General features: G+C 59.3%; 2 protein-coding genes across 2 annotated transcripts in view; one reads left to right on the top strand and one right to left on the bottom strand.

Annotated features, from left to right (window-relative positions):
- Window positions 1–12767, top strand: part of LOC144989155 (uncharacterized) — a 209883-nt gene that overhangs the window by 160266 nt on the left and 36850 nt on the right. The gene's annotated exons all lie outside the window — the stretch shown is intronic.
- Window positions 5901–8198, bottom strand: LOC144989300 (uncharacterized). The gene is made up of 2 exons (XM_078941491.1): window positions 7811–8198; window positions 5901–6796 (listed from the first exon to the last, which is right to left on the bottom strand). The coding sequence occupies exons 1-2, from the start codon at window positions 8075–8077 to the stop codon at window positions 5960–5962; spliced, it is 1104 nt and encodes a 367-aa protein (XP_078797617.1). The 5' UTR covers window positions 8078–8198; the 3' UTR covers window positions 5901–5959.

A 12767-nucleotide genomic window follows, 5' to 3' on the forward strand; every position in this document is an offset into this window, starting at 1 on the left:
GACAGATTGTTGAAGGCGGCATAGATCTCCCCGACCCCGTGAGCGATTCCCGGATCGACTGCGGCCACGTCTTCGTCCTCGCCGCTCGCGAGGTCCTCGCCATCATTGCCGCCGACCTCCTCTTCGCGGGAGCTCCCGTTTCCTCCGCTAATAGGGGTCTCCCCCTCAGCCTCTGCGCTCCCGGGCTCTTCGACGTCGAGTTTGTCACCTTCTGTCTCGTCGACAGAGCCGTCCCGAGCCTCGCCCTTTCGGTGGTCCTCCGCAGGGTCCTCGTCTTCTTCGTAGTACCTCCATCGAGAAAACGAAAAGCGGTCCGAACCCACCAGTGGTACACCGTGCAGAGTGACGTGCTCCTCCGCACTACGGTCGAGCAGCCCCCCTGGCGCCACCATGTCCTCCACCTCGGGCGGCCCGGACCGGACCTCGGACGTGTAGTGCAGGCTCAAAGCTCGACGGAACAGGGGGTAATGGTGCGTCACGTCGTACTGCCTGCGGAGCATCTCCTTCACGGAGCGCGCAAACAAGACCTGAAGCCGGGCTCCGAGCCTTGAGTCCTCGCCCTTCTCGTCCTCGGGCTTCTGCGCGTAGCAATTCAGGAAGAGAGAACAGTCCACTCCTTTGGACAGGCACAGTCTCGTGAGCTCGTCCTGGCGCGCCGCGCACTGAAGGACGCCGCGTGCGTCTGTGTGAAAGCGCACATCTCGATCGAGGGCGCAGGCTCTGCCAGAGCACCCGAGCAGGACGAGGTCTACGAGTGCTTGCACGACAATGCTCGCGCAGCTCTCAAAGTTTCGATCCAATATCCTCGCCGAGCATTTGTCTCCGGGGCGCAGGTTCACAGCTTCGGACGACGCGTTCCACACGTTCCACTCATTCTCCTCAGATCCTCTTGTCAGGTAGCAGACGGGTTTGTACACGCGGTCAGGCGAGGGCCTCTGAGTTCCTCCCAGAGGACCAGAGCGCTGCTGCTGCTGCTGCTGCTCTGCCGTGTTCACCCTTCTTTTCGCACGCTTCATCGTGTGACTGACGTTCTGCAAGAGGGTGCGATGTTGCTGATATTCTTTTCCTACTTTTTTTTTTTCCTTCTCTTTCGGTAACAATCCACAAAGTGAAATTCGTCTCAGATTCTCGGGCCCGACGGGGACGAGGCGCAGGGTGAGGCTCGCTCGCGCCTAGAGAACTCGCCTCCGAAGCTCGGTGACCCGTCACAGAACCGAATTTAGGAGGGTGTCTTGTAGAGCGCCCGCCAGCACTCTTATTTTGTGATAACAGCGAGGCCCGTGCTCCCCTGGGCAGCGGCCGCACATGTAGCACCACAGTTTCTCGGACAACGTTACGTATAACCCGTGGGTGAGATGAACTTTCAGAGAAATGTCCGTCCCGGCCGGCACCCACACAGCCTGAGGGTGAGCGATTAGGCCTCTAGTGAACCTGGCTTGGCCCAACTCAATGGCGATGCGCTCAGGTGTGTAGTTTGAAGTCAGGACGGGGCAAGCGCCTCCCGAGACGAAAGCGTGCTGGTTCAGATAGGTCTCGCCTGGCGCCGCAACGACCACGTCCATGCCGCAGGAGAAACATCGACTGTGCCCCGTGGGCTCGGCGGGAGCACGGCCTTGGGCGGCCTGCGAAATACCCGTTTCATCGTTCTCTCTGGGCATTCCCAGCCGTACCATTTCTTGCGCAAAATACGAATTGTCGTCCGGGTGGACGTCTCGGCCTCCATTTGTGCTGTTCAACCACTCGAGCCTGCGCGACATGGAGACGTCAAAGTACGGGTCTAGGCCGATCGGCACGTACACGCCGTCCCTGCGGACGATGTTGCTGTAGACCGTAGGTTCGTCTCCCTGTCGTCGCTCCATCCCCTGGACTAGTTTGACACCTGATGCGAGCCTGGCTGCAAAATGTTTGTGAAACAGAATCCTGGAGCCTTATAAAGAGTCACTTACCTGGCACAGATGTCTGAAGTTGGTGTTACGAAATAAAATGAAAGGAGAGAGAGAGAAAGAAAAAAGCAAAGACAGCAAGAAGTAGGAGCGAGGTGACAGAGAATGAGATAGATAGGGACGGACGAGGAGGACTAGTAAAAGAGTGCCCACTCACGTCGTTGCTGCTGGACAGAAAGTGAGCGAAGGACGAGCCCTTGTACCCGGGATCGAATCTGTACACCCGGTTCTCGGGGCTTCCGTGAACGCTCACGGTCCTCTCGGTCTGAAGGAAGGATGGGAGTCTCTGGAGTTCCTCCATGGCGGCTTCCACCCCTAGCCTCAGTGTGGTGCACATGTGTTTGTTCTGAGCCTGCACCATGACGTTGATGTCCAAGTGCAAGAGCACCGCCGCCAGTATCAGCCTCATCGCCAGGCTCTTGCCGCACTGCCTCGGGGCGAGGCACAGGGTGTACGGGTTGGCGTATCGAGCAAACTCCTTTTCCACTTCGTGCAGGTGGCTGCGCGCCGGGTCCTGGTAATCGTAGCTCTCGGAACCCAGAGGCGCGAGGTTCAGCGTGCTCAGCAGGGCGTGCTTGTGCCTGAAGAGCTCGTCTCCGAACTGTGCCTCGGTGACGCCCAGCACGACTCCTCTCAAGAGCTCCATCTGAAAGGGCTCCATGCGCATGCCGTTCGTTTGGAAATATTCAAACACCCGTTCTACCATGCGCCGAAATCGATACATGAGGCGATCGGAGGCGTCCCCTTCTAGATTTCCAGAGGCCCGTATCTCGCGCACCCTCGCCTTCGCGCCTTCCAAACCCAGCTCGCGAATCAAGACGGCTTGCGCCACTCGGTCTGTCATCAGCCGATTGTATTCCGAGACCCTCTCCCGTTCGGAGCGCCTGCTCTCCTCCTCGACCTGATCCTTGTAGAGCCTGAGCCGTACGCAGTCCACAGCCACAGCCAAAGGCACCGGCGGCCTGGAGCCAGGCACGGGATCGCGCACGATTTCTCTTCGCAACCAAAGGATGTCATCAGGGTCTGGTGACAAAGTTCTCCACGGAGCTCTCGACAGGCCAGGGCGCGCGAGGCGCAATGGCCTAGGTCCACGCGTGAGCTCGCTGCTCGAGGAGAGGGCAGCGGGTGAGGCGCTGTGTCCGGCGGAGCTCATCGCGCACAGTGCCTGGGCTCGCCGAACCCGCGACGCAGAAAGACGTCCCTGCAAGGCCGCCGTGAGCGAGTTCGTGCTGCCGCTCAAAATCCACTTCAGGTACTGCTGGCTCTTCTCCGGGATTCCCGTCAGCGATGCGGCGCGACCGAGAGACGCGTGCCTGCCGGGAGTTTTAACAGATCTCGAAAGAGTTCGCTTCAACCGCGTAATGATGTCGGGAGACGGCGATCCCGAATTCTGCTGCGAGGGAAGGCTCTCGGACGTCTTCGGGATGAAATCTTTCTGGCTCACCACCGACGGAAGGTTGGTCGTCGTCGACTCGCCTTTCGAAGACGCCAAGTTGTCTCTGCTGAGGCACCGCAATCTCACGGACGCCCTGGCTCTCTGGGAAGTGCAGCCCGAGCTGTGCTCCCGGCTCACCGAGGACTCGAGCGCTGCGCACTCAGCCTTGATCGGGCTTTGCGGGGACGCGTGCCGCCTGAGCCGAGGCCGCTTCTACAACCTGTACGCCAGGTACCCTTTGCCCGTGGAGAAGCAAAGAGGCGGCCTCGCTTCCGCACCTCCCCAGAATCGTAAGGCCCCCGTCGAGGAATGCGACGTCTCCGCTCGAGAGATACGTTCTGGTCAGGAGTTGCTCTCGATCCTCGCACCTCTCTACGCCACGTATTTCGCCCTGGTGGAGGGGGACCCGGCTTTGGATGAGCTCTGGCGCAGAGTGGATCTCCTCGGGGCGAGGTGGCTGGTTCGAGAAGAGTTTTCGGAGCTGAGCCTCTCCGTCAGGCTGCGCGACAGTCGGTTCGCGAGATTGGCGTTCGCCTGCGCTTTCTTTCTCTCCGACTGTTGAGCATGGCAGGTCTTTTGGGCGCAGAAACCGCCGCTCATTAACCCTGGACGCTGACCCGCGAAGGCCGCCGTGATCAGCTCTCGCTCCACCGAAGACATGGACCCTCCCAAGTTCGAAGACAAGGAAGAAACGATTAGGTCCATGCTCAGCACCCGCTTTGGCAGCTACCGCGTGGTCTTCAAGCAAGCTGCGTGCGACGTGTGGGTGCGAGGCAGAGATTGCACGGTCCAGTACCAGGTGCGCAAGCGCCCGGACGGGGCCGGGTGGTACGCCTACTCGAAATCCGAGTCCAGAATATTGGGGGAGTCGGCGGAAGACGTGATAAAGCTGTGCGTGAAGGACACGATTTCCGAACAGGACGAACGGGAGGACGAGGTGGTGGGGAAGGAGGACAACGAGGATGAGAACGAGGCGTCGCGGCACGACTACGAAGTGATACGCAAGCTCTTGGAGCGCGAGAAAGACAGCCGGCCCCAGGGAGAGACGATCCCGGACGTCGGGGACTATCGAAGGGCCGGGGGGTGGTTGAACTCGGGGCGGAGATGCGAGGATGGCGACCGATCGACCGAGGACGACGAGAGTGGCGATGAGCGAGACCGCTTGCGGGAAAGCTTTGGCAACCTCAGGCTCGGGGCAACGGATCGTGTGAAAGTCCAGCACCGCCATGCCGCTCGCCCCGTCAGCCCGAGTCTGGCTAACTGGGACCTCGACCCATCCGAAAGACGCTGGCCTGGCTTCCCCCCTCCAGTCCGTCGAGACCTGAAACCCGTGGAGCGCCTCTTCGCCAGGGGAATCCGTTCGATCTATTGTGGTGACGAGGAAGTCACGGATTCGAAAGGTCCATCGGAGTACGACAGCGAAGAGGATGGATACTCGTGGGGCTGCCAAGATAACAAGTCCTGAGCGTTGCAGCAAGCACCCGTACAAGCGCAAGGCAATGGGGCTGAATTTAGAAATTTAGAGTGTGTGTAATAAATTTTTTTTAAATTTTATTTCATTTTCTACCCATTTTCATCGGAACCACTTTACACCTCAGAGCTCCGGTCTATGTTCCGTGGAGATGAACGAGGTCGGACGAGCCTTTCCCGTCTACTTGAGCCCATAAGCAGCATAAGAGCGAAGAGACGAAGCCTCGGTCTTGTCTACTTGTCTGTTTCTGGAGCGTACACTCACACGAAAGCAGTCTGATACAACAAGCCCATCCGCCACTGCAGCAATGTCAACCACTCCAGAACAAGACTTGTACTCCTCGGATGTGACGCGCACCAGGGCATCGTCCTTCACGGTCACAACGGACACTGAATCGTTCACCACGGCCCGCAGTCCCGAAGGAGACGGTGTTGTTCCCGTATTCTCGCCCAGAGAGATGGCCCGCTCGGAGTATGACGGCGATTCGGGCCTTGAGGAGACCGAGGCCGAACCGGACAGCGTCCTTTACCTCCAGCTCTCGTCGAACCCTGGGATCGCAGAGCCGCGGATCGATTTCGAGCCCCCGTCCGATTCATCGGGAAGCGAGATCTACAGCTCCTCCGATGACGATGAGGAAGACAGCAGCATAGAAAATTATGATCGCTACGACCCAGCACTCCGGTGGCACCACCCAGACGTTGTAGACCACATGCGAGGACTGGGCCTGGCCATCGACGAAGAAGGATACTGGTTCGATCCGGGTTCCTTCCCCCTCTTCTCTGAGCCTAAAGGCGTCGTGTTTGAAGACGACGATTGAAGTTCTGCTTGCTGTGTGTGTGTCTGTTCACATTTTCGCTACCATCTTTATCTTATGAGACTCAATAAAGGTTCTGCTATCTGATAACCAGTGTGCTTGGGTTTGTCGAGAGCTCCCGACGCTCGTGCAGTGAAAGGTTTAGGGGGAGCATGGGTTCGAAACCCTAACGCCGGGAGTTTGAAATGGGGGACATAAAATGAAATAAAGAAACGTGACCACCGGCAACAGCAAGCGTTTGAGCCTTTTCCCTTTTCATTTTATTGAGGTGAAACAAAACAAAACACAGCTGCATTTCACGTACAATGAACCTCTCCGCATATTCTCACGGAGCTCTCTCCCCCGTGAATCTCGTCTCTTGTGTGGCAAAGGAGCAGAAACGCGGAGAGCACGTCGTCCCTGGTGTATTCGCCCCCCTTGGACTTTTTGCCTCCGGTGACCACGGTCCCCCCGCCGCCCTTGGCTGACTCCTTGATCGAGACGGCAGCCATTTCCTCCCTCAGTTTGCCCAAGAGCCGCTTCCCGTGCTCTGCGTGCAACCTGTCGGCCAACCTGCTGTCGGGTAGGGAGATGGTGTCTCGGATCTCCAGAGCTCGAGCGGTCGCGTCCGTGGCCAAATTGATACCGCTCCTCGACCTCCTGTACATGTGCACGGCCATGGAGGAGCCGGTTCTCGTGCTGGAGCCGGCGCCCCGAGAGACGCCCAGGGTGGCTTCCACGGCTCTGCCCTTCCCCACAGCCTCGGCCAGCACGGCCCAGCCGAGGGACATGACGCACTCGCAGTAGCCCAGATCGTCCCTCTCTATGGCGGACACGGTGCTGAGCACCATGGCCAGTTTGGTCTTGGCACTGACGTGTTTCCCCAGCATGTACCTGGAGTTGACCTGGGACCACTTGCTGTAAAAGAGAACCCTGAAGCCAGCGCGTGCCAGAGCGTGTTCGAGCAGCTCCTTCAGGTCGGCCAGCGCGTTCACGTAGGTGTTTTGCTCAAACACCACAACCACCGGCACCTCTTTCCAGTGCGCTGAGGGCAAAAGGACTTTGAGCAGCCTGACGTGAGCGCTCAAAAGGGCCGCGTACACCCTGGTGACTTGATCTAGGTCACGTATCTCCAGCTCGTCCAGTGACATGATCTGCAAAGAGACGGGGGAGAAAGCAGGTTTAGGTACTTTGTGGCGAAAAACGAATTGCACATAGGAAACCGCTGGCTGCTCAACACGATCACATTCCGCTTCTTAATCATCATCATCATCGTCATCATTATCATCATCATCATCACTTGTTGCAATATCACCCTTCGAGTAAGACGAAGGTTACGCTTTGTCAACATGTCTTTCTGTCCCGCGTGCCGCAGGGCTCGAAGACAACTCTTGAGCCTCATGCGCATGCCGTGGGAGCTGCTGCTCTCCCGGTACGAGTTCATGGTAGCCCTCGCTTCGTTCCGCCGCAACATGGACCTGTTCGTCGAGATGGACATCGGGCAACTGAGGACGGCGTACAGTCAGGTGGTGTCGTTCTCGCCCGCGAGAATACTGGTGACAGACTCGCTCGTCTCTCATTACGTGCTGAGTTCGAGGAACGAGCACTCGGGGCGAGAAGCTCTGGCTTCGGCCCCGCGCGTCCCTGTGGAGCTTTCGGAGGCAGTGACCCTTGCCCTCGGAAACAGCGTGCCGAGACGTTTTGTGCACGATTGCATGAGCCAGCATGAGTGGCGTGGGCATGAGGAGATGGTTCTCTCTGCCTTCGCCTCTGCAGAGTCTGTGCGCGGCGGGCCCCTTAAGTACCTGGCCCTGGTAAAGGCCAGCTCCCGGAACGTGGCCTCTCTGCACACGGTGGTGGCGCTCGCCATTACGGGCTGGCTGATGGAGCTGTCGGGGCATAGCGCGGGGAGTTGCAAGTGCGGGGTCTGGGAACAGGCCCTGGAGCTCATCTCGTGCTCCGTGCCAGATGCGGAGACCTCCCTCAGCGTGCAGGACGAGAACCGCGTAAGCGCGTACATCTGCACCCTGATGGACGTGAAGCCCGGGCCCGAGGAGCGAGCTCTTCCCGGGCCGGCTCCCGATTACGGGTACGTTTTTAGAGATCTTCTGGTGTCCGGTTTAGGGGGGACAGAGGAGGGAGGCGCCGATCGTGGGCGGGAGACCTACCACTAGCTTGCCTCCAGCGATCTCCACGGCGCAACAAACTCCGGCGCAGGACCTGGAACCTCCCCCGAAGGTTGGGTCCAGACACAAGTAAGCCCTGGTCACGATCGATCGGGCCACATCTTCCAGGGCCCAACAGTTGTTGGACAGGAACCTGTTGATGACGGAAGCCTCGAACGGGACTGTGGTGTCGGTCTTGATGTCTTCGGACGAAGTGCTGCTGCTGCCTGTGACCTCGCTCTCGAAACCCTTGGGTGAGACCATGTTCATGAGCTCCTTGAGCTGCCCGTCCACCGAAATGTGTTGCGGGCAGTAGACGCCGAGGCAGCAGCAGGTGAGCCCCGGATCCCTTTCGTGGTATGCGCATTTGAAACTCTGAGACACCACGTGGTAAGCAGGGCCTCCCCGGTCGTCGCGGATGTCCGCGACCTTGTTCAGCCAAGGCGTGTTGTTGACGTGGCTGGTGATGTGAACCTGTTTCCGTCCTCTGAACGCGATGTTGGGCAGGACGGCCAGAAGCACCTTGGAATTCACGAAGCCTACTTCGTCCACCAGGATGAGGTCGGCGCTCTGTCCCCTGCTCGCCTGTGAAGAGAGGCAATAAAAATTGATAAGGAACAAAGAAAAGGGAAAGGAGAAGAACACAGAGAAAGGAAATACGAAGGGAGAGGAGGAGAATCGAGAGACGCTAAGGGAAATACGAAGGGAGAGGAGGAGAATCGAGAGACGCTAAGGGAAGCGCCGATGGACCGCTGGCCTTCAGAATTAATAGACGATCCGCAGTGGGTGAGCCACTGCGTGGAGGAGGAATGCGCTTTTGACGACCGATACATCCCGGGCTGTTACGTATGCTCAGCGCACCTCAGCAAGCACTCGTGCTCGGGATTCGACTGCGCCCTCGTGCGGGCTATGGCCGCCCGAGTTTCTTACGCCTCGGCGTCGGGGGAATTTTCCTGCCCCGTGGTGGGGCTAGCCGCATTTCGCAGGGAGGACCCTGACTTCAGGGGGCCCTGGTACTCTGGGACGGAGGCGACGGTGGGCTACGGAGCATTGGAAGTTGACCCGCGGACGGGCGGACCTCGCGGAGGTCCGTGGGTCGAAGACCAGTGCGGCGTATCGGCGCGGGTGCTGAAATCCTGCCTGCCGGCCATGATTGCACTTTTCTCCACCATCCTCACGCGGGAATTTGCAGACGAGTACCGGACCGTTGAGCGCGGAGAGGGTCAAGTCCCGTCGCAGCGCTGCCGATGGACCTCTCGAGTGTTCAGGCTCGCGGGCTGTATCGAGTTCCGGACCGTCGGCGAGCGGGTCCGAGCGGACCTAGGAGATCTGGGAACGGTGAGGGACGCCGCTCTCAAAAGCGCAGCCGCCGTGTCCACCCTTTTCTGCTCACCCGAAGCTAGGATCAAGCGCTTCGTGAAGAAAATGGTGAACAAGCAAAGCGACAAGCACTCGAGGAGAGACGGCTTTTACACTCTGGTGATCATGGCCTCTCTTTGCTTCTTCCCTTACTTAAAACTCGCCGTGCTGAGCGAAATGTTCGACAACAGGACCCTGGTGCTCATGTTTTTCGACAAGACCCTCGCCAGGCACAACCAGTGGTCCATGCTCTCTACCAACGTCCACCTGCACGTGAAACGGCCTCAGTTTCAGAGAGCGCTCGCCGACGCCGACCCGGGTAGACTCCTGCCACTGGTCGTGAGGGCCGCCTTGGACGACTACGTTTCTCTATCGGGTCAGAGCAGCGAGCTGAAATGCCTCCCGGCCACAGTAAGGGCCGCGAGCCAGTCCGAGCCTCGCTCGGAGAAAATGGAAACGCGCTCCGATGCCGCTCCCGAGGCAAAAGGGGGATGCCCTCTCCGGCGGGCTTTTACGAGGTCCACAGAGGCAGGGTCGAGGAGAAGAGAATCCGCGTGAGCGACGAGTCGCCCTCGTCGCAGCGATCCAGACAAATCCGCGTGGGATGACGACATGCTACCTTTCGTCCGATGTCTTCGCATCTCACGCTGAACATTGTACCTCGTGGCTGTTGTTTCTCTGCTGTGTTGTACCTACGCTACCTTCAATAAAATCTCCAACGAAAATGTGTCTGATGTGTTGGTTTGCATGCCTTGCCATCTTTTCTACCCCTTCATCCCCCCTTAAGAAAAGAACGGAAAAAAAACAAAACAGCGCTTGTTCAAATTCAGGTTTGGTGTATCGGCTTTATTTTCCCAACCATGTCACCCCAATGATACAAAGAAACGATGAAACGAAAGACAACGAAACAAAAAACAAAACAAAACAACAAACATAGAACCAGCAACTCGCACACGTTCCACAGCAGCACAAAGACACAGGAGGGCCTTAGACATCCCCATATCTCTTCTCTTTCAGTTTCCTCCCTTTCTTTCGCTTGGAGCACAGAGGTCTCTTCCATTCCACCCCTTTGCGCCTCGCGCGTTTCGCCTCTCTCGTCTCCACGTGGCCGGACGCGTCCTGCTCCCGTAGGGCCGCGCTCTCCAGAGGCAGCTCTAAGAATCGCAGAGCACGATCCGATTTGAGCTTCTGCAGCGCCTCCCTCTTCCACTGGAGGTTGACCAGGGCGGTCAACGGCGCGTGTCCGAATCGCACCAAAGCGTCGTACGAGCTTTCTGGGTTGGCCCTCGCCAGCCTATCGGCGAAAAATCTCACAAACGCGATCTCGCATCGCAAGCAGTTCCGCGATGCGCTCGAAGGGCACGTGGGCTGAGGCCACGGGTTGGGCCGAGTCCGATCCTCTTTGTCCTCTCGCAGACAGCCTGAATCCAACGTGGTCGTCATCAAACACGTAGATCCCGTCCCGAGACAGTTCCTCGGGCGAGTCTCCCATGAGCACGTATCCATGAGGAAGCTTGCGCAGTGTGCAGTACGATGTGATGTGAGCGAACAGCCAGACCAGAGAAGCGATCTTTCTGTTATAGGACGTGGGTCTTGTCGTGTGTTTTAGCTGTCTGTCCACTCCCTCGCTCAAAGTCGCTCCGATCAGCGGAACCTTCGCTACCCGAGACACGCTCCTCACCAGGCTCCACGAGGTCTCCACCGACAGCCCCGACGCCACCAGGTGCTTGAACAGAACGATCCTCTCGGCCGTCCCGTTGTACCTGTCCGTGTATCTGCGGACAGGGTCCAGCGAGGCCATGCACACGTATGAGAGCAGTTTGTCATTGGTACCCGTTGAGGCAACGGAGGCCAAAGAGAGCTTGAGCTGCTCCACCTCGAGGCCCGCTCGCGTGCGATAGTCCTCCCTCGCCGGGTCGGGGCAACGCGTCGCCAGGAGCCTGGCCCTTTCTCGGCTCCTGTTCAGCGAACCGTAAAAGCGGTGCAGCCAGCGCACGGGATGGGTGCTCAGGTACCTCGGGGCTTCCAGCTCCTCCAGCGTGCGCACGTACGATCGGAGCTGATGAACCACTTCTTTCCCTAGGGCTATCTGTTTGTCCATCTCGTCCCGCCGCTTGATCGACTCCAGCTGCTCGAGGAACCTCACGGACCTCGGGCCACCACCCGTACCTTCCGCGGGCCGCTCCGTCCCGGGAAACGCGCCTCCGCTCGGCCTGGCCCCGGCCACCTCCCCGAAGCCTTCGCTGTTGCCCAAGTCCAGCGCGGCCGACGCGGCAGAGTCCGGGTCGACGGGGGGCTCCGCGCCCTCGTGCCTCAGCGTGAAGTGGCAGCAGGAAAACATTCTCCTGGTTTCTTCCCAAGTGTCCAGGGTAATGTCGGTTTCGAAATAGCACTCAGGGCACTCCTTGGTGTCTGCGACCAGCCTCGGAATCATTGGGTAGCGCAGCACCAACGCGAAAAAGTCCCTGAGAGAGTCCAGCGCGAGCAACGACTCTTCGGTCGAGATTGTGCCGAACTCCCTGCTCAGCCTCGCGTACACCTCCAGGGCTTCGGAGAACGTGAGGGGTTGGCCCGGCCGCCTGGCGATGGCTTCTCCTTCTTCTATGCCTCGCACCGCGAGCCACAGGGTGAACTCGTTCACTCGCTCTCCGCCCGGGTCCGCTGGGGTCGAGGCGGCCGTGCGGGGCTCGGAGAAAGTCCTCGCGAATTCTAGCAGCGTTGCGTCCGCGTGGCCCAGCAGGCGCGCCGCACAGGCTCTGTCGTACAGCTCGGCCACGGACCTCCGAGCCGTCACGGCTCTCGCTTCATCTCTGGAGCCATCAGGGCTTCCAGGGCGCCCGGAACCAGCGCGTTCGCGACGAGCCGGTGACCTTGCCACTCGGCCAGACAAACCATGAGTCCTATCCATCGCGGGTCCCCCGAACACGACGGGTGCTTCACGTCTGACCTGAGCCCCGCCTGAGGCCAGAGGGTTGTTAGTTGAGCGAACGTGGCCGCTCCGCTCTCTGAGAGGAACCGCCTGGGTTCGCCGTAGACGGGTCGCGCCCCGTAGCTCGACGAGGACGGCGATGCGGCCAACTCGCGGTCCAATCTCTCGGGCAGTTCTTCGAACTCGTAGGCCCCTGCCTTCGTCACGATCACGCAACGGGAGAGCTCTCGGGCGCGCTTCAGCATCTCCCCTCTGCCTCCGCGCACCACCAGCGTGACACCGAACAGTCCCGGGGGCGCGTCCGTCGATAGCACGTTGCCCAGCGCCAGAGCGCAAAGGACCAGGTCCAAGATCTTATCCCCCGCCGGGTCTGCCGATCCGTGCTCAAACACTGGCCTGAGGCCGCAGCCGAACGTCAAAACGGTGTGAACGTGATACGTCAGGGGTGAAAACGAACAGGGTCTGTAATAGCGTACGAGCTTGCCTCTTTCCGTCAGATCGAAATGCCTTTTCCAGGCCGGGTTGGGAGCGGGTGCGAAAAAAACGTGGCCCTCCACGGCAGGGACGTCTGGAACCAATTCGATTTCCAGTCGAGAGTTCAACGTGAGGATACTCGAAAGGCCTCTCTCTCGAAAGTCGCACTTTACTCTCAGGGGCGCGGGCGTTGGTACC

The sequence above is a fragment of the Oryzias latipes genome, chromosome 2 (genome assembly GCF_053564925.1).
Source record: "Oryzias latipes strain Hd-rR chromosome 2, Olatipes_Hd-rR_3.1".
Lineage (NCBI taxonomy): Eukaryota > Metazoa > Chordata > Actinopteri > Beloniformes > Adrianichthyidae > Oryzias > Oryzias latipes.

Coding starts and splice junctions, on each gene's coding strand:
- LOC144989300 (XM_078941491.1), bottom strand. CDS start 8,077: ATGAACATGGTCTCACCCAAGGGTTTCGAGAGCGAGGTCACAGGCAGC. Junction 6,797..7,810: donor TCGCTGGAGGCAAGCTAGTG/GTAGGTCTCCCG, acceptor GTCTCTTTGCAG/ATCATGTCACTGGACGAGCT.